The sequence below is a fragment of the Heterodontus francisci genome, chromosome 11 (genome assembly GCF_036365525.1).
Source record: "Heterodontus francisci isolate sHetFra1 chromosome 11, sHetFra1.hap1, whole genome shotgun sequence".
Lineage (NCBI taxonomy): Eukaryota > Metazoa > Chordata > Chondrichthyes > Heterodontiformes > Heterodontidae > Heterodontus > Heterodontus francisci.
The window spans coordinates 89130335-89152377 of NC_090381.1; the positions used below are offsets into that span (position 1 = coordinate 89130335).

Consider the following 22043-nt stretch of genomic DNA (forward strand, 5'->3'; position numbering starts at 1 on the left):
AAGGATTCTCCAGAGGCAGCGAAGATGGAATGAATTGAGATGTCGCTCTTGGCTGACGTACGTTGTCCAGGCCTCGCTGCCGTAGAGCAAGGTACTGAGGACACAGGCTTGATACACTTGGACTTTTGTGTTCTGTGTCAGTGCGCCATTTTCCCACACTCTCTTGGCCAGTCTGGACATAGCAGTGGAAGCCTTTCCCATGCACTGTTGATTTCTGCATCGAGAGACAGGTTACTGGTGATAGTTGAGCCGAGGTAGGTGAACTCTTGAACCACTTCCAGAGTGTGGTCGCCGATATTTATGGATGGGGCATTTGTGACGTCTTGTCCCATGATGTTCGTTTTCTTGAGCCTGATGGTTAGGCCAAATTGGGATTAATGTAGGATTAGTATAAATGGGTGGTTGATGGTCAGCACAGACTTGGTGGGCCAAAGGGCCTGTTTCAGTGCTGTATCTCTAAATAAATAAATAATAAAATAAGACAATTGCATTTGGCCCATCATATCTCTGCCGGTTCTTTGAAAGAGCTATCTAATTGGTCCAATTTCCCTGCCCTTTCTGATAGCCTGCAAACTTTTCCCCTTCAAGTATGGAGCACAAATTCCAAGAGGTGATAATGAGTCTGAACAAGGCATTGGTAAGGTCACACCTGAAGTGAATATGGTTCTGGTCATTATACTAAAATAAGGATATTCAAGCATTGGAGACTTGAACCCCGTGTCCTTGCAAATTACTGCTCCTTTTCCAATTTCCCTTTCCTCTCCAAAGTCCTTGAATGTGTTGTTGCCTCCCAAAATCTATGCCTGTCTTTCCCGGAACTCCATGTTTGAATCCATCCAATCAGGTTTTCACCCCACCGCAGTACCAAAATGACTCTTACCAGTTACAAATAACATCCGATGTGACTGTGACAAAAGTAAGCTGTCCCTCCTCATCCTTCTTGATCTGTCTGAACTTTTGACATAGTTGACCACATCATCCTCCTTCAACATCTCTCCACTGTTGTCCAGCTGGGTGGGACTGCACTCACCTGGTTTCATTTTTATCTATCGAAGCATGGCCAGTGAACCAACTGCAATGGCTTCTCTTCCTGCTCCCGCACCATTACCTCTGGTGCCCCCAAGGATCTTTCCTTGACCTCCTCCTTTTTCTCATCTTAATGCTGCCCCTCTGCGATATCATCTGAAAATTCCACATGTACGTCAACCACACCCAGCTCTAAAATAAAAGCAAAATACTGCAGATGCTGGAAATCCGAAACACAAACAAGAAATGATGGAAATACTCAGCAGGTCTGGCAGCATCTGGAGAGAGAAGCAGAGTTAACGTTTCAGGTCAGTGACCCTCAGAACTGGCAGATATTAGAAATGTAATAGGTTTTAAGCAATTAAAGCGGGGGTGGGGCAAGAGATAACAAAAGAGGTGTTGATAGGACAAGGTCACAGAGAATAAATGACCAGGTGGTCATGGAGCAAAGGCAAATGGTATGTTAATGGTGTGCTGAAAGACAAAGCATTAGTACAGAGAGGATGTTAATGGACAGAAATTCGAGCAGCGTGGCCCCAAGCACAAACATGAAAAAAAGTGGGTAGGCACAGTAGAAACAAACTAAACAAACTAAAATAAAATAAACACATAAAAAAGAAAAAATAACTGAATAATAAAAATAAGTGGGGGCCCGTCATGCTCTGAAATTATTGAACTCAATGTTCAGTCCGGCAGGCTGTAGCATGCTTAATCAGTAAATGAGGTGCTGTTCCTCGAGCTTGCGTTGATCACTGGAACACTGCAGCAATCTCAGGACAGAGATGTGAGCATGAGAGCAGGGGGGAGTGTTGAAATGGCCAGCCACTGGAAGCTCGGGGTCATGCTTTCGGACTGAGCGGAGGTGTTCCGCAAAACAGTCACACAGTCTGCATTTGGTCTCCCCATTGTAGAGGAGACTGCATTGTGGGCAGTGAATACAGTATACTACATTGAAAGAACTACAAGTAAATCGCTGCTTCACCTGAAAGGAGTGTTTGGGGCCTGGGATAGTGAGGAGAAAGGAGGTAAATGGGCAGGTATTACACCTCCTGCGATTGCAGGGGAAGGTGCCATGGAAAGGGGACAAGGTGGTGGGGATAATGGAGGAGTGGACCAGGCTGTTGCAGAGCGAACAATCCCTTCGGAATTCTGACAGGGGAAGGGAGGGGAAGATGCGCTTGGTAGTGGCATCACGCTGGAGCTGGCAGAAATGGCGGAGGATGATTCTTTGGATGTGGAGGCTGGTGAGGTGGAAAGTGAGGACAAGGGGAACCCTGTCGCGGTTCTGAGGAGGAGGGGAAGGGGTGAGGGTAGAGGTGCAGGAAATGGGCCGGACACGATTGAGGGCCCTGTCAACCACAGTGGGGGGGGGGGGGGGGGGGAGTGTGATGGATGCCGCGACATTGAATAAATTTAAGGAGGAGATAGGCAGATTTTTAATTAGTAATGGGTTGAAGGGTTATAGAGAACGGGCGGGAAAGCGGAGTTGAGGCCGAGATGAGATCAGCCATGATCGTATTGAATGGTGGGGCAGGCTCGAGGGGCTGAATTGCCTACTCCTGCTCCTAGTTCTTATGTTCTTATTTAAGAGGCCAGAAGGAGGGGTCCAGGCGGAGGGAGAATGCTGGAGGCGGGTGAATGGGTCTGCTGGTCGGGGGGAGGACTCCTGGTCAAAGAAGTGAGCCTGGAGGCGGAGGCGACAGAAGAAGAGCTCAACGTCATGCCGAGCATGGAATTCATTGCGGTGGGGGTGGAAGGTGATAAAACGGAGCCCTTTGCTGAGTACAGAACGTTCAGCGTCAGAGAGGGGAAGGTCAGAGGGTATAGTGAATACATGGCAAGGGATCAGATCAGAAGGGGTGGGGTCAGAGGGAAGTGAAGGGGAAGAAGGATCTGGAGGGGCATTAGTCCCCATCAGCTGCTGGAGCTTGAGTTCCTTAACACCTGAAAGGAAGAAAAAAAGTTTTTTGTTAATGCGTTGGATACGACGAAGGATGAAATGAAACTGCGGAGTAGAACAGTTTTGAGATAAGGTGAGGCGGTGCTGCTGGAGAGAGAGGTTCAGTGTGTACATGTGGCGGTGCATAGCACTGAGTGTATCTCTCAGGATGCGGCGAGAACAGCAGTCCGAGGAACATTGTATTTCTCGGAGATACCTGTGATCCTGGGTGGATTCAAAACATGATGGGTGAAACTGCAGTTGGAAGCCACGTGGAATAAGTCAGAGCCGGAGACAGTCACTGAGGAAGGAGGTGTGGCTGTCAAAACGAGTTTTGGTAGACACTTTATCAAATATCAGGAGGGAAATAGAAAGCAATGAAGGTGAACAAAGTAAAAGAGACAACCGAAAATCCCGTCGGAGAGAAGAGCAGAACTTCTTCAAGGTAGGCATTCCTGGAAGAGAAGTGACAGTGAATTAAGCACTAAAATAAAAGCAAAATACTGCAGAGGCTGGAAATCTGAAACACAAACAAGAAATGCAGGAAATACTCAGCAGGTCTGGCAGCATCTGTGGAGAGAGCAGAGTTAACGTTTCAGGTCAGTGGCCCTTCATCAGAACTGGCAGGTATTAGAAATGTAATAGGTTTTAAGCAAGTAAAGCGGGGGTGGGGCAAGAGATAGCAAAAAAGGTGTTGATAGGACAAGGTCACAGGGAATAACTGACCAGAAGGTCATGGAGAAAAGGCAGACAGTATGTTAATGGTATGCTGAAAGTCAAAGCATTAGTACAGAGAGGGCGTTAATGGACGCCCAGCTCTACTTCACCACATCTTTCTTGACCCTTCCACTTCTGTAAATTGTCAGACTGCTTGTCCGATATCCAGGACAGGATGACCAGCAACATTCTCCAACTAAGTATTTGGCAGACCAAAGCCATCATCTTCTGTCCCCACCACAAACTCTGCTCCCTCGCCACTGACTTCATCCCTCTTCCTGGCAACTGTTTGAGGCCGATACAGACTGTTCGCAACCTTGGTATCATATTTGACTCCAAGATGTGCATCTGATCACATATCTGCACCATCACGAAGGCTGCCTATTTCCACCTCCATAATATCGCCTGACTCTGCTCCTGCCTCAGCTCATCTGCTGCTGAAATCCTCATCCCATGCCTTTGTTACCTCTGGACTAGAATATTTCAATGTACTCCTAGCTGGGTTCCCATGTTCAACCAGCATAAAGTTCAGGTCATCCAAAACTCTGCTGCCCATGTCCTGTTCACCCATCACCCTGCGCTCACTAACCTACCACCAGGGCTACTCAGCTCCAGACCTTATTACAGCCTTGGTCCAAATATGAATAAAAGAGCAGATTTCCAGAGGTGAGGTGAGAGTGACTGCCTTGGATATCAAAGCAGCATTAGATCGAGTATGGCATCAAGGAGCCCTAGCAAAATTGAAGTCAATGGGAATCAAGTGGAAAACTCTCCATTGGTTGGAGTCATGCCTGGAACAAAGAAAGATGGCTGTAGTTTTTGGAAGCCAAATCATCTCAGCCTCAGGACGTTGCTGGAAGAGTTCCTCAGGGCGGTGTCCGAGACCCAAACATCTTCAGCTGCTTCATCATAAGGTCAGAAGTGGGGATGTGCGCTGATGTTTGCACAATGTTCCATGCCATTCACGACTCCTCAGATACTAAAGCAGTCCATGCCCGCATACAGCAAGACCTAGACAACATTCAGGTTTGGGCCGATAAGTGGCAAGTAACATTCGCCCCACACAAGTGCCAGACAATGACTATCTCCAGCAAGAGAGAATTTAACCATCTCCCCTTGAAATTCAACAGCATTACCATCACTGAATCTGCCACCATTAATATCCTGGGGGTTACCATTGACCAGAAACTTAACTGAATCATCCACTTACCTGGAGACTGGAGCGGCGGCAGGCGGACCTGGGAGGAATCGCATCCTGAGCGGGAGCTGAAAAGGAGACAGCGGGGCTCGAGGCCCTTACTTTTCTGGTGACCGGAGCGGCGGCAGGCTCTCTCTGCCGGCGCGTGCTGAGACTCAAAAGAGGAAAAAAAGACTTAGTGACATCATGGGAAATCTGCAAGATGATTGGTTGCGTAAGTAACAGCTGTTAGTGCATTTAAGTAGCTTAAAAAAGGGGAAAGTTTTATTTTGAAAAAAAAACCTCAAGTGATAAGGTGAGTACTGCTAAAGTGTGTTTTTTTTTAATTAGTGTAATTGATTAGGACTTGAGATTGTAGTGGGCAGTGTTTGGAGTAGAACAAGGCTCCTAGGGTAATTAGTATTTTTTAAAGGGAGTAACTAATTAATCTAAAGGTAAGTCATGGCAGGAGAGCTCGCACCCGTGATATGCTCCTCCTGCGCTATGTGGGAAATCAGGGACACTTCCAGTGTGCCTGACGACCATGTGTGTAGGAAGTGTATCCATCTGCAGCAACTGGCTACCCACATTACAGCGTTGGTGCTGCGGTTGGATTCACTGTGGAGCATCCGTGATGCTGAGGACGTCGTGGATAGCACGTTTAGTGAGGTGGTCACACGCAGGTAATGACTGCACAGGCAGAAAATGGATGGTTGACCACCAGGCGGAGTAGTAGGCGCAGGCAGGTAGTGCAGGAGTCCCCTGTGGCCATCCCCCTCTCAAACAGATATACCGCTTTGGATACTGTTTGGGGGGATGGCCTCCCAGGGGAAAGCAGCAACAGCCAAATTCGTGGCACCACAGATGGCTCTGCTGCACAAGAGGGGAGGAAAAAGACTGGGAGAGCCAAAGTGATAGGAGATTCAATTGTAAGGGGAACAGACAGGCGTTTCTGTGGCTGCAAACAAGACTCCAGGATGGTATGTTGCCTCTGTGGTGCTAGAGTCAAGGATGTCTCGGAGCGGCTGCAGGACATTCTGAAGGGGGAGGGTGAACAGCCAGTCGTCGTGGTACATGTCGGTACCAACAACATAGGTAGAAAAAGTGATGGGGTCCTGCAAGATGAATTTAAGGAGTTAGGAGCTAAATTAAAAAGCAGGACCTCAAAGGTGGTAATCTCAGGATTACTTCCTGTGCCACGTGTTAGTGAACAGAAGAACAGAATAGACCTGATGAATGCGTGGCTGGAGAAATGGTGCAGGAGGGAGGGATTTAGATTCCTGGGACATCGGGACCGGTTCTGGGGAAGGTGGGACCTGTACAAGTGTCCTCGCAGGGGCATTTGCTAGTGCTGTTGGGGAGGATTTAAACCAGAATAGCAGGGGGATGGGATGGGAACCTGAGTGGGGAGACTAAGGAGGAGGAAACAAGGATAGAACGAAAGACAGGAAACAAAAAGGCAAAAGTGGAAGGCATACAAATCAAGGCCAAGAAGCAAATAGGACCATAGTGCGAAATAATGCTAAAATGACTAAGAATGTTAAAAAGACAAGCCTGAAGGCATTGTGGCTCAATGCGCGGAGCATTCACAGTAAGGTAGGTGAATTAACCATGCAAATAGATGTAAATGGATAAGATATAGTTGCGATTACAGAGACATGGCTGCAGGGTGACCAAGGATGGGAACTGAACATCCAGGGGTATTCAGTATTTCGGAAGGACAGGCAAAAAAGGAAAGGAGGTGGAGTAGCGTTGTTAATAAAAGAGGAGATAAATACAATAGTGAGGAAGGATATTAGCTCAGAGAATTCTGATGTGGAATCTGTATGGGTGGAGCTAAGAAACACCAAGGGGCAGAAAACGTTGGTGGGGGTTGTATATAGACACCCAAACAGCAGTGGTGATGTAGAGGATGGCATTAAACAAGAAATTAGAGATCCATGCAATAAGGGTGCAACTGTAATTATGGGTGAATTTAATCTACATATAGATTGGGCAAACCAAATTAGCAATAATACTGTAGAGGAGCAGTTCCTGGAGTGCGTACGTGATGGGTTTTATTTTTGGACCAATACATTGAGGAACCAACAAGAGAACAGGCCATCCTAGACTCGGTATTGTGTAATGAGAAAAGATTAGTTAACAATCTTGTTGTTCCCCAATCTTGCTTGGGGAAGAGCGACCATAACATGACAGAATTCTTCATTAAGATGGAGAGTGAGGGAGTTGATTCCGAGACTAGGGTCCTGAATCTAAATAAAGGAAACCATGAAGGTATGAGGCGCGAGTTGGCTATGATAGATTGGGGATCGTTACTTAAAGGGTTGACAGTGGATAGGCAATGGCTAGCATTTAAAAAGCGCATGGATGAATTACAACAATTGTTCATTCCTGTCTGGCACAAAAATAAAACTGGAAGGGGGCTCAACCGTGGCTTACAAAAGAAATTAGGGATAGTATTAGATCCAAGGAGGAGAAATATAAAATGGCCAGAACAAGCAGCAAACCTGAGGATTGGGAGCAGTTTAGAATTTAGCAAAGTAGGACAAAGGGATTGATTAAGAAGGGGAAAATAGAGTATGAGAGTAAGCTTCCAGAGAACATAAAAACTGACTGTAAAAGCTTCTATAGATATGTGAAGAGAAAAAGATTAGTGAAGACAAATGTGGGTCCCTTACAGTCAGAAACGGGGGAATTTATAATGGGGAACAAAGAAATGGCAGACCAATTAAATACATACTTTCGTTCTATCTTCATAAAGGAGGACACAAATTACCTCCCAGAAATGTTGGGGAACATAGGGTTCAGTGAGGAGGAGGAACTGTATGAAATCAGCATTAGTAGGGAAATGGTGTTACGGAAATTGATGGGATTGAAGGCCGATAAATCCCAGGGCCTGATAATCTACATCCCAGTGTACTTAAGGAAGTGGCCCTTGAAATAGTAGATGCATTACTGGTCATTTTTCAGAATTCTATAGACTCTGGAACAGTTCCAATGGATTGGAGGGTAGCTAATGTAACCCCACTATTTAAAAAAGGTGGCAGAGAGAAAACAGAATTATAGACCGGTTAGTCTGACATCGGTAGTGGGGAAAATGCTAGAGTCCATTATAAAAGATGTAATAGTAGAGCACTTGGAAAACAATGACATGATCAGACAAAGTCAACATGGATTTACGAAAGGGAAATCATGCTTGACAAATCTAATGGAATTTTTTGAGGATGTAACTAGGAGAATAGATAAGGGAGAACCAGTGCATGTGGTGTATTTGGACTTACAGAAGGCTATCGATAAGGTCCCACATAAGAGACTAGCATGCAAAATTAAAGCTCATGGGATTGGGGGTAAGGTACTGACATGGATAGAGAACTGGTTGGCAGACAGGAAACAAAGAGTAGGAATATCCCAGGTTACTGAGGGAAGCGAGAGAGGAAATAGCTGGGGCCTTAACAAATATCTTTGCAGCATCCTTAAACACGGGTGAGGTCCCGGAGGACTGGAGAATTGCTAATGTTGTCCCCTTGTTTAAGAAGGGTAGCAGGGATAATCCAGGTAATTATAGACCGGTGAGCCTGACGTCAGTGGTAGGGAAGCTGCTGGAGAAGATACTGAGGGATAGGATCTATTCCCATTTGGAAGAAAATGGGCTTATCAGTGATAGGCAACATGGTTTTGTGCAGGGAAGGTCATGTCTTACCAACTCAATAGAATTCTTTGAGGAAGTGACAAAGTTGATTGATGAGGGAAGGGCTGTCGATGTCATATACATGGACTTCAGTAAGGCGTTTGATAAGGTTCCCCATGGCAGGCTGATGGAGAAAGTGAAGGCGCATGGGGTCCAAGGTGTACTAGCTAGATGGATAAAGAACTGGCTGGGCAACAGGAGACAGAGAGTAGCAGTAGAAGGGAGTTTCTCAAAATGGAGACGTGTGACCAGTGGTGTTCCACAGGGATCCGTGCTGGGACCACTGTTGTTTGTGATATACATTAATGATTTGGAGGAAAGTATAGGTGGACTGATTAGCAAGTTTGCAGACGACACTAAGATTGGTGGAGTAGCAGATAGTGAAGGGGACTGTCAGAGAATACAGCAGAATATAGATAGATTGGGGAGTTGGGCAGAGAAATGGCAGATGGAGTTCAATCCGGGCAAATGCGAGGTGATGCATTTTGGAAGATCCAATTCAAGAGTGAACTATACAGTAAATGGAAAAGTCCTGGGGAAAATTGATGTCCAGAGAGATTTGGGTGTTCAGGTCCACTGTTCCCTGAAGGTGGCAACGCAGGTAAATAGAGTGGTCAAGAAGGCATACGGCATGCTTTCCTTCATCGGACGGGGTATTGAGTACAAGAGTTGGCAGGTCATGTTACAGTTGTATAGGACTTTGGTTCGGCCACATTTGGAATACTGCGTACAGTTCTGGTCGCCACATTACCAAAAGGATGTGGATGCTTTGGAGAGGGTGCAGAGGAGGTTCACCAGGATGTTGCCTGGTATGGAGGGCGCTAGCTATGAAGAGAGGTTGAGTAGATTAGGATTATTTTCATTAGAAAGACGGAGGTTGAGGGGGGACCTGATTGAGGTGTACAAAATCATGAGAGGTTTTGACAGGGTGGATAGCAAGAGGCTTTTTCCCAGAGTGGGGGATTCAATTACTAGAGGACACGAGTTCAAAGTGAAAGGGGAAAAGTTTAGGGGGGATATGCGTGGAAAGTTCTTTACGCAGAGGGTGGTGGGTGCCTGGAACGCATTGCCAGCGGAGGTGGTAGATGCGGGCACGATGGCATCTTTTAAGATGTACCTAGACAGATACATGAATGGGCAGGAAGAAAAGAGATACAGAACCTTAGAAAATAGGCGACATGTTTAGAGAGAGGATCTGGATTGGCGCAGGCTTGGAGGGCCGAAGGGCCTGTTCCTGTGCTGTAATTATCTTTGTTCTTTGTATCTTTGTTCTTTGAATAAGTGGGTCTTTTTCCAAGTGGCAGGCAGTGACTAGTGGGGTACCACAGGGATCAGTGCTGGGACCCCAGCTATTCACAATATATATTAATGATATAGATGAGGGAATTAAATGTAATATATCCAAGTTTGCAGACGACACAAAGCTGGGTGGGAGGGTGAGCTGTGAGGAGGATGCAGAAAAGCTCCAGTGTGATTTGGACAGGTTGGCAAATACATGGCAGATGCAGTATAATGTGGATAAATGTGAGGTTATCCACTTTGGTGGCAAAAACAGAAAGGCAGATTATCTGAATGGCGATAGATTGGGAAAGCAGGAGATGCAGCGATACCTGGATGTCCTTGTGCACCAGTCGCTGAAAGCATGCAAGTGCAGCAGGCAGTTAAGAAGGCAAATGGTATGTTGGCCTTTGTAGCGAGAGGATTTGAGTACAGGAGCGAGGATGTCTTACTGCAATTATACAAGGCCTTGGTGAGATCACATCTGGAGTATTGTGTAAAGTTTTGGTCTCCTTATCTGAGGAAGGATGTTCTTGCTATGGAAGGAGTGCAGCAAAGGTTCACCAGACTGATTCCTAGGATGGCAGGACTGACGTATGAAGAGAGATTGAGTCGATTAGGCTTGTATTCGCTGGAGTTTAGAAGAATGAGGGGGGATCTCATAGAACCCTACAAAATTCTAAAGGACTGGACCGACTAGATGCAGGAAGGATGTTCCCGATGGCGGGCGAGTCCAGGACAAGGGGTCATAATCTAAGGATAAGGGGTAAGCCATTTAAGGACTGAGATGATGAGGGATTTCTTCACCCAGAGTGTGATGACCCTGTGGAATTCTCTACCACAGAAAGCAGTTGAGGCCAAATCATTAAACATATTCAAGAAAGAGTTAGATATAGTTCTTGGGGCTAAAGGAATCAAGGGATACGGGGAGAAAGTGGGAACAGGGAACTGAGTTTGGACGATCAGCCAGGATTGTATTAAATGGCGGTGCAGGCTCGAAAGACCGAATGGCCTTCTCCTCCTATTTTCTATGTTTCTATATAATTACTGTGGCTACATGAGCAGGTCAGAGGCTGGGTATTCTGCTGCAAGCAACTCACATCCTAACTCCCAGTGACTACGCTTCAAAAGTACTTCATTGGTTGTAAAATGCTTTGAAACATCTAGTGGTTGTGAATGGTGGTATATAAATGCAAGTCTTTCCTTTCTTTCTTTCCCCAAAGCACAAGTCAGGAATGTGATGGAACACTGTCCACTTGCCTGGATAAGTACAGCTCTAAAAACACTCAAGAAGCTCGACACCACCCAGGAAAAATCAGTCCGCTTGATCGACACCCCGTTAGTCACCTTAAAAAGTCACTCCCTCCACCATTGGTGCACAGTGGCAGCAGTGTGCATCATCTACAGGATGCACTGTAACAACTCACCAAGCTTCCTTCGACACCATCTTCCAAACCCGTGACCTCTACCACCTAGGAGGACAAGGGCGGCAGATGCACCACCTGCAAGTTTCCTCCAAGCCAAACACCATCCTGACTTGGAACTATGTCACTGTTCCTTCACTGTCACTGGGTAAAAATCCTGGAACTCCCTCCCTAACAGCACTGTCTGCCAGTGATGCCACATCCCAAGAACAAACAAAAAAAATTGGCTCTGGGTAAAGCAATGCCTCCATTTAAAAATTCACAACCTTGTTTTTAAACCTGTCGATGGCACGCTCCACCCTATCTTTGTAATCTCCTCTGGCCCGACAACCCTACAAGGTACTGTGCTACTCTAATTCAGGCCTCTTGAGCATGCCCGATTCTATCTTCTTCACACAGGGAAGATTTTGCACTGAGGAGTGCACATGCACTGCCTGGGCCCTTAGCTATGGGATTCTGTCCCAAATCTTCTCTTTCCCCTCTTAAAGGTGCTTCTGAAAATCTACCTTTTTGACCAAGCTTTTGATCATCTGCCTCATATCTCTTTATGTGGGTTGTTGCCAAATTTTGTCTTATAACACTCCTGTGAAGTACCTTGGGAGGTTTTTCTATGTTAAAGGCACTATATAAATACAAGTTGTTGAGGCTGTGTAGAAAAGGGCAACTGAATTAAAATATAACCTAAGGCTTCTAAGCCATATAGCCTGGGATTATTTACTCTGGAAAAGTGAAGGTTGAAGGGCGATATTATTCAAGTAATCAAAATTATTAAGAGAATAAATTGTACACTCATGATATGCATGAGGTTGTCACAAACTCAAGAACCACAGAATATCGGCTCAAGATTCATTCCATCCCTCTTCTCACCTTGGGATAGTTTCTTTTGTTCAATGTGCTTTACAAATACAGGTTACTGTTGCCTTCTGGATGGATTTTTGTAGCAGTGACAGTCTTTCTGCATCAATTGGAGGAAAAATTCACAGAAGCACTGCCCTCTCAACCCATTACTGAGAAATAGAAAAGTGGGATCAGTCCATAATTTCTAGCAGATGGAGTCAATGGTCATTGAAACAAAAGCAGGAAATAAGAAAAAAAATAAATTAAATAATGGTTTAAATCATGCTGAGATTGGCAATTAAAAGTTGCTTTTCCTGCATATATGGAGTGGTATGGGCGGCACAGTGGCGCAGTGGTTAGCACCGAAGCCTCACAGTGACCCGGGTTCAGTTCTGGGTACTGCCTGTGCGGAGTTTGCAAGTTCTCCTTGTGACTGCGTGGGTTTCCGCCGGGTGCTCCGGTTTCCTCCCACAGCCAAAGACTTGCACGTTGATAGGTAAATTGGCCATTGTAAATTGCCCCTAGAGTAGTAGTAGGAGAATTGAGGGAAGGTGGGGATGTGGTAGGGAATATGGGATTAATGTAGGATTAGTATAAATGGGTGGTTGTTGGTCCGCACAGACTTGGTGGGCCGAAGGGTCTGTTTCAGTGCTGTATCTCTCGATGACTCTATGTCTACATCTTTGTCATGAAACAATAGAGTCAATCAGTCCTTAAAATTGTAATCCTTTCTTCTCCCCACATACACTAAAATTAACTTATTCCTGCTAATGTACAAATAATATCTCAGTTTTATTGTACAACTTAAAAAATGACCTGCATCCTAAGCTGTAGGAATCATAGCAATACTGATGCATTAAGTGCTGCTCTGACTTAATCTGCACGTAGGTGCATCTAAGCGCTGCAGAACTAATCAAAATGACAGTAGTCCAAACATGCACACCAGCCTTTGCCACTGGAGGAATGATCTTTAAATTAATATATGCAGTAACATGAGTTACTGTAACAAATATGGAGATGGTTGACAATTTCATTGTCTCCCCTGTACAGCGGTCAGTGAGTTTTTTTCTGCAAGCTGTGTGCCAGGTGCCAATCAGCCGGGTGATCCATCAAGTCTTTGTGAATTGTGCATTGGAGATGCCAAAGGGAAGTCAAAGTGCGTCTTCAGTGCAGAGGAACGATACAGTGGCTATACAGGAGCATTCAGGTAATCTGATAGAATAAAGTACGTTGAATGATAGCGGGGTCTGAGTCTATTACAATTCAAGAGTTTACAGTGGCACTGCAAACTGAAGGAGCAAAAGTCACCTCTTGGGGCCCATTGGCATATCAATTCTGTGATATGGGTGGGAGGATGTGCATGCAGTTGGGTCATTCCACACAGGGTTTCTTGGAATCTAGGGGGTAGATTTTTAAACTTGCCATCCAGGTAGAAAACTTGTTTTCTGGATCAGCCACCTGCTTTTCATTTCTATTGAAATCAATGAATATGAAAATTGGGCTGTTTTTATAACGAGAGGCTGAACTGCAATGGACAGTTTTACACCCAGGTGACAATTGAAAAATCAACCCCGAGATCTCTTGCCAATGGGGGATAATTGGAAGGTGAAATTACAGCAACCTGTGTCACTCTCACGCACTGTGTAATAGTAAACTACAGTGTGTCTCTGGCAAGGCCCTGTAAGATGATCTTCAACCTGCCTCTTTAACCACAAAATTATGCATGGCGCCCAAAGAAATAGGGAAAATCATTAGAATAAGGTTAGGAATTACAAACGAAAGATGCAGAATAGTTTCTCAGAGTGTAAAAGCAATCTAAAGGGTTAAAAGTTCCTAGTTCCTTCCCAGATTGCTTTTGTTGAAATCATTGACACAACTTGAACTTTGTTAATACAAACACAGGACCAATAACCTTGGTCTTATCATTTTCATCTCACTAAGATCTCAACATCTGTCCTGACTTCAGCGGGGGCAGAAGACCAGGGCAGAAGTTCATTGCAGATTTGCTAGAAAGAGATTCTACTGAGAACAAAAATAGCAATCTAGCATAATTGATAATTTAAAGAAATTCTTTTATGGTAGAGAGGGTGTAATATACTGAATTGATTATAAAACATTCATTTAATATTTATGTTATTCACTCTCCTGTTTGTCAGCATCTCTGCAGTGTATGTTGGGAGAGAAGGAATATAGGAAGCAACTTTTTTTTAAATAAACACAGATCAATATGTCAAGGAACTGAGTGACTTAGGATGGGAGGGAGATGATCTTTACCAGAGTAATAAAGTAGCTCAGGGAGAGTTTCAGTTACAGAGAAATTAAAGAGCATGCTACTGCAAAATGATATTTATGCTTTTTCACGTAATATTTAGATGAATATTTTGCTCATCTCACTGCATGATGGTTAATCCAGGTAGTGAATGAGACAGCTAAGATTTGGCAGTGCTGCAGTGCGAAAGTGAGGTAGAAATTTATCTGCAGTTAGTTAAATGCAAATTTGATCACAGTTCAGAGCCAAAGGTGATAGCTCAAGAATTTATGGCTGTACAAGACAACTACTTTATACTGCATGATATGATATAGCTCAGTCAGCACCTGAGGCTATAAAATACTGTTCATTAAAACAATAAAATCTTAGCATTCATTGGTTTAACAAAAGGTTTACATGTTGTAAAGGATGGCTTAATGATTACTGTGGTGGGGGAAACAGAAATGTTGTTATAATTTACAGGAACAGAATTGGAAGGGGTGATAATAAGGCACCTACAAAATTATGCAGCATTTACTGCATTCATTTACAGCTGAATCATAGATTCTATTAAGTGACATCTTGGCCCGGATTTTGGGTGATAATGACAGTGAAACTATCAGCATTCAACTTCATTATTCCAATGAAACTGACTGCAACTTCGGATTTTCGCACATGCACAGAATAATGCTGAAATCCAAATTACATACATATAATATACAGCACAGAAACAGGCCATTTGGCCCAACCAGTCTGTGCTGCTGTTTATACTCCACATACGTATCCTCCTATTCCATCTACCTCATCTCAGCCTTGCAGCATATCCCTTTTCTCTCATGTACTTGTCTAATTTCTTTTTGAAAACATGTAAGCTGTTTGCCTCAACCACTTCTCGTAGTAGCGAACTCCACATTCTAACCACTCTCTGACCAAAGAAGTTTCTCCTTATTTCCCTATTGGATTTAATGAATCTTATATTTATCGCCCCTAGTTTTGGATTCTCGTACAAGTGGAAACATTTTTTTCCATATCTACCTAATCCAACCCATTCATAATTTTAGAGACCTCTATCAGGTCCCTTCTATGTCTCCTCTTTTCTAAAGAAAAAACCCTAACCTGTGCAATTTTTCCTGATAACTTTAATATTTCTGGTATGCTATCAGTGATTCTGTGCTCCTCCAGAGGGTGCACTGTTGAGGTCCACCAGACTGCAATCCTTAAGCAATTAGTGAATTGACAAAAAATTCCACTTTTGTATAGTCTCGCTGTAAAAACCCTTGAAAAAGTTACATCTTGTTGAATGAGGTGTAACAACAATGACTATTTATATTTATATAGCCATTAAACATAATAAAAAGTCCCAAGGCACTTTACAGAAGCATGATAAAACAAAACTGGGTTTTAACATACTAAGTTCATAATTACTGCTAAACATCCTCACTGAACCTGAAAAGCTAATTATTGAAATGTCAATTTCTCCATTATGATAAAAAAAATCCATATTTTAATTTTTAAAAAAGTTTAATATATTACCTTCTATCTTAATCTAATCATAATAATTTATTTTGCTATCTGAGAATTTAAGTTAAAAGTGAAGGGATTCAATTTTTTTTAAATGTCTGGTTTGCTGTCTGGGAGAATACTTTAATGTGATTGGCTGCTGCATGTTTGAAAATCCTCTTGACTTGGCGTTAGATTTAAACTGTCATTGGGAAAGATGAAATCCATGCCACAGGGATCGCTAGATCTTTGTGGCACTTTTCTTCAAGGTCAGTGATGAGTGCCATTGCTTTGCTGCTGACTGCAAAATCTAATTGTACAGCGTAGCCCCCTGCATAAGGTACTTTACATGGCTAATAAATGTGTCATTGGTAGAGTTGGTAAAAGCACAAAATAAGGAGAATGAAACAGCTGCATTTAACTGAACTGAATTTTTAAGCACAGACTCAGAAATTGGGAACTCATTGCATACAGGATTACAAGGGAGAATTGATGTTTTGAAACTTTATACAATAGCATGTTATTGCATCAGCATATTGCACTATTGTACCGGCATAATTTTTGTATGTTGTAGAAATGAATAACTTATTTTCTTTAAAATCAATAGGTGCCTTGCAGAAGTGGGAGATGTAGCATTTGTTAAACACACAACAGTTTTTGCCAACACTGATGGTAAGTCTAGTTGGCTCTTCTGCCTGTTTCTTCATCTTCCATGCTATCTCAAACCCTCTATCTAGTTTCCTTTCAACTGCAATTCTACCCACTTTTCTCCCACACTTGCCCTACATATTTCTCCTCTTCATATCTTATCATTTTCCATTCCATTCTCTCAACAATCTTCCTGCCCATTTTTCTTTCCAATGTATCTTTTTATTTCTCTCCTCACCATTGTCCATTTTTCTCCTTTCTCATTGTCCTGGTCATAGGAATGTGGTAATGCGTAGAACCAGGAAATACCATCTATCCAGCTCCAAAGTTCAAAAACTGAATACGCAGTTCACTATCAATTTATATCCCTTAACTAATCTCATCACCAAATGCCTGTCAACTCCATCTTAAAATTTCTCATGTCATTATCAGTTGCCTCTTCTGAGCTTCATTCCATGCCCCTTCATTGTCATTATTGAGGACTATAGTAAACAGTTCTCAGGATTCATCGCATCAATACCCTTAGCAATGTTTAGCGGCCCGTATTTTGTGGTCAGCTGCCAAGGAACATTGTTTGCTGTGCATCACACTGACAGCTGCCTACAGACTTTTCGTGGGTTTTTGAGCAGCAACTTAGTTAATAGAGATCATTTCAAGTCTTGCTCCCTTTACAAGACATGTGAGAGCAGAGTAAGCAATGGCATGTCTCTTCAACCAATCAGATTGAAGAATCCTTTCTCAGGCATGCAGAGTCTAATGAGGAAGTACAAATTAGCATATTTAATTCATTATAATATCATATACAGAAAGCAATAGAGGGGGAAAGAAAGACAGGATTGAAAGAGAAAGATAAAAGACAGAAAAGTTAGATTTTTTCTAAAGAAATCTCCAACAATAAATTCTGAGGGAATGAGACTCCACACTTGTAAAATTAAATTTTCCATGCCAGAGGATTGTTTGGCAGTAATTAAGATTCATCATACCATTAAAAATTCTCTTACACCTTGAATGTACCAAATGTAACTTTTTCTGACATGTATAATGGGTAACCAGTGGGTAAGCGCAGTAAATTCACAACCTTACATGGCTGTCACACTGAGGTACTGGTGTAGCGAAGCTTGTGGAGGAGCAGGGAAAGTCGGACAGCAACATCCAGATTTCTGTGTCTAACTGTGCACTTGTGGACTCCAGGGTTGCTGTGCAATTTATTCCTTAATAACGGTGAGCACTGACAATCTCAGTGTTATTTTTAACGCAAAATCTGGGCCATTACCTCAACAATATTGCCTCGCAGTTTTCTGTACTGTAAACAAGCTCAGCTTCTATCGTCTCTCCTTGTAACTCTGATATCTAATATCAGTCAGCATTTTGCTACATCATTTTTAGTGTCATTTTGTGCTTCTTATAATATGGTGACTCCCTCCCCACCTACACAAACTGCTGTTGCATATTTTCTTAGAATTACAGACCTTTATAACATTTGGCTAAATGTGCCTATGCTGGCTCTCAAAGTGCTATTCCTTTAGTCCCCTTCCCTGACCCTTTCTCCAATCCCTTTTTAAATCTTACTTCTTCAAATATTTATCCATTCCCCTTCTAAAAGCTAAAATGGATTGTGTTTCCATTCCTGTTGCTGGCTAGAAAATGTGTTCTAAAATTCTCTACATATATTAAATAATGCATTTGTAACCATTCCCATCATTTTTTGACTGCTCACGGTTCTTTTTTTCAAAACATACTACTTCATATTTCTCTGCTTTGAAATTAATCTATCAACCTATCTGCCCAGTCCACTAATCTCTAATTTTCTACATTCTTGCTCACAGTTTGCCCTTTACCCTGGGGCATACCCCAGTACCCACATCCTGCCAAGCCAAAAATATTTAGTCCAACTCTTTGCTTTCAGTTCCTTAACAACTCCCCAAACCAGGCAGTTACATTGTTTTTACTACCAAGTGCCTTAATTTTTAGAACAAAACATTTGTGTACGCCACATCAAACATCTGGAAATCCATATATTCCTTTTATCTATACACTCTGACCTGGGATAACATATTGTTTTTAAATTGTACTTGTTGAGCTGGACAAGATAGTCAAACTTCATAAATATATTAATGTGATTTTTTTTTCCATTAGGAAAAAACCAGGAACCTTGGGCTATGAATCTAAAATCCAGTGATTATCAACTACTGTGCCTGAATGGTGCACGGGCAGAAGTGAATCAGTTCAAAGAGTGTAATTTGGCTAAGGTTCCATCTCATGCAGTGATGGTCGATCCTTCCACATCCACCACAGTTGTCTTTGGTTTGCTTGATAAAGCACAGGTAAGTATTTCAAGCACTTATCTGTACTTCAGTTGTATTTTTAAGCAGTAAAAGAACTATCAAAATAAATATCTGACTAAAAGCGGAAGATCAAACAATTTGACTTTTGGGTGCCATCTCACCAACTGTAGATTAATCATCTCTTTAAATCCCTCTCTACTTTTAACTCAAACACAAACTGTGAGGAAATAAAAACAAGAAATGCTGGAACCACTAAGCAGGTCTGGCAACATCTGTGAAAAGAGAAGCAGAGTTAACGTTTCGGGTCAGTGACCCTTCGGAACTGACAAATATTAGAAAAATCACAGGTTATAAGCAAGTGAGGTGGGGGGTTATAACCTGTGACTTTTCTAATATTTGTCAGTTCCGAAGAAGGGTCACTGACCCGAAACGTTAACTCTGCTTCTCTTTTCACAGATGCTGCCAGACCTGCTGAGTGAATCCAGCATTTCTTGTTTTTATTTCAGATTTCCAGCATCCGCAGTATTTTGCTTTTACAAACTGTGAGGAGTTTGTATTTTGTTGTCTCCAAGATTGATATAATCTGTGCAGCTCTCTCACCTCTGCTGTCCCCGAGTTCCCAACCTTGCACCACCTATTCCAGTCCTGAATCTCCGTCTTACTGGAGATTCACCCCATCTCTGCCAGCTCATCTTTATCCATAAGCCCAATAACTTCTTCATCCTTGTCCCTTTCCTACTCAATTGTTGATGAATTAACTCTCCTTCCTGGCCTCCATGTTAGCAGATATTAACAACAGTTGCCTTTCAAAACTGCCATCATCACCCCTTTCTCAAAATCCCATCATGTATATGTCCATCGTCTATAACCGCTGACATATTACAACCTGCCTTTCCTCTCTTGAATCCTTGAATATGTCCAGCTCCATGTTCAATCTTCCTGAAACTCTCCCCCTTTGAATAACTGCAATCTGGTTTCTAACCTTCTCCCAGCACTCGAACGGTCAAAGCACGATTAGTATCCTTTTTAACCGTGAGCATGGTGCATTATCCTTCCTCACCGTCCTTGACTTTTCTACAGTGACACAGTTGACTTAGTAGTCATCCTTTTCCAATGACTCTTCTATCATCTAGCTCCACGGTGCTGTCCTTCCATGGTTCCAATTCTACCTATCCAAGTATAGCTAATGCATCTCCAGCAATCGCTTCTTTTCTCTTTCCACACGGTTATATTTGGAGTTCCCAAGGATCTATCCTTGGTCCCTTCCTCTTCCATACCTACATTGGCAACTTCAGAAGGCATAAGATATCATTTTGAGATTCTAATATAACATACTGAAGCACATGTAGAATAAAAGTTATTGGAACTCATCCACATTTTTATTGGGGGGTGGTGGAGGAGAACGAAGAGGGTGTTGTACAAAATGATTTTTTAAAATCTATAAGGTGAATGTAAAACAAAATGTAAATGTTGGGTTGAAGAGCAGAGGGCAGTGGTCACCAGTAAATGTGAAAACTCTGATTTTGGTAGAATAAAAATCAAATCTGTCGAGAATGAGTAATAGATTTTGCACATTCAGTAGGGAACTGTACTTGATAGAGACACAGGCCAAAGGATCAGGGTTGCAGTGTTGTAGGGCTATCTCTGACCATGGTTCTTTCAAGTGGGCCTCCCCTTTGGGAGCACAATATCACAAATCAACCCTTGTGTTTACAGCACATTTCTCATGGGTAAACTTCTGATATTGTAGAAACTCTTTGGATCAATATAGTTAAAGGGCAAGGCACTATTATTTTAATTACAGCTTACAATGTGATGTTAACTCTTCCATTACTGATTTCTTCTGTCTAGTCAGTTCACCTTTGAGTCAGAATTCAAGATTTAAGTACGTTATCTGAGCTAATCTTACAATGAAGTACTGAGAACAGTGCTGCATTGTCAGAGGTGCTGCTATTCAGGTTGGATGATAAACTCTACCTGCTTGTTTCAATGGCTTAGGTGGACATTAAAGATTCCATGGTACTATTCAAAGGAAAATAGGGAGCCCCCTTTGTGTTCCGGCCAACATTCTTTATTCAAATACCACCAAAAACAGATTGATATCTTTTGGTGGTATCTCGTCTGCTGTGTATCGAATAGGTGCCATTGCTTGGCTGCATGACAGTCACTTCAAAGTAACCTGTTGTATGTAAAACAATTTCAGTTGCTGTATAAATTAACATCTTTTCTTCTAGGATTTCTTTGGGTACAATAGTAATCCCAATGACTTTAAAATGTTTAATTCATCGGCCTATGGTGGAAGTGATCTGCTCTTTAAAGATTCTACCGTTAGAATCATATCAGTTGGGGAGAAAACTACTTACGAAGATTGGCTTGGAAAAAACTATCTGGAGGCAATTAAAAGGATTGAATGTTCTGGCGCAAGTGAGTTACACACCTGTCAGCTTCTATATTTCCATATTTCGATGCTGTATTTCAGTGCTTTACTTATCGTTTTTGTCCATCAGTTTTCTTTTCTTATCGACTCTCCTGAAGGAATAGAGTCATATTGGATTACAGTTCCACCGGTCCTGGGCACCCTGCGGTACTTCATGGTTCCACAAGTGCTGGACACTTGCACACATCACTTAAGTGAACCTTGTTCACTTGCGAGTCCAGTCAATGACAATGGGGAGCCATCACAGTTATTTCTGGCCTGTCCAATGTTCACACAAGCAGACTTTGGGGGCTGGATAGCTATCAGGAATAGGAACCCCGGCTATTTCTTGCCCGCCTCTCGAGCTTAGGAAGGCTGAACCCAATTGTAGTCCTATTACTTTGGATGATTTAAGAAAGTTAACATAAACTAAGAATGAAATCTAGGATTTCTGGCCCCACATGTCTCAGTTGCACCCCCTTTACCACTGGGGGAAGCCCAGTTTACCTTCATTTACAAAGTACAGTTCATTCTGGTTAGCATGTCATTAGTGGCCAACTTACACTTTTTAAAATATTCACAATCCCAAAAATGCATTTTAATTTAATTGGCATATTTATAGCCTTCATTAAAAAAACTAATTAGGTTAAGGTATGTGTTAATATTGTGCAGACAGCACTAAATGTGAATGCTAAATAATACTGACAGGATTAAAAATATTGTTATTTTTTAGTTCCACAGCTGCTAACCTGCTTCTTCCTTTTTTTTTTACATAAAATTCACAAGATTCCAAAATATAATTCATTATGTGAAGAGCTTTGTGACATTGACAAAGCTATGAGATGCTATAATGAATTTTC

The 22043-nt window shown here is 42.6% G+C and overlaps 1 protein-coding gene across 1 annotated transcript in view; it reads left to right on the forward strand.

Moving 5' to 3' along the window:
* meltf (melanotransferrin) overlaps nt 1-22043 on the forward strand; it is a 79593-nt gene that overhangs the window by 55107 nt on the left and 2443 nt on the right. Inside the window, exons 11-14 of the mRNA XM_068042449.1 lie at nt 13137-13293; nt 16442-16506; nt 18619-18806; nt 21002-21191. Of these exons, the coding sequence (XP_067898550.1) occupies nt 13137-13293; nt 16442-16506; nt 18619-18806; nt 21002-21191 (600 nt within the window). The remainder of the gene's footprint in view (nt 1-13136; nt 13294-16441; nt 16507-18618; nt 18807-21001; nt 21192-22043) is intronic.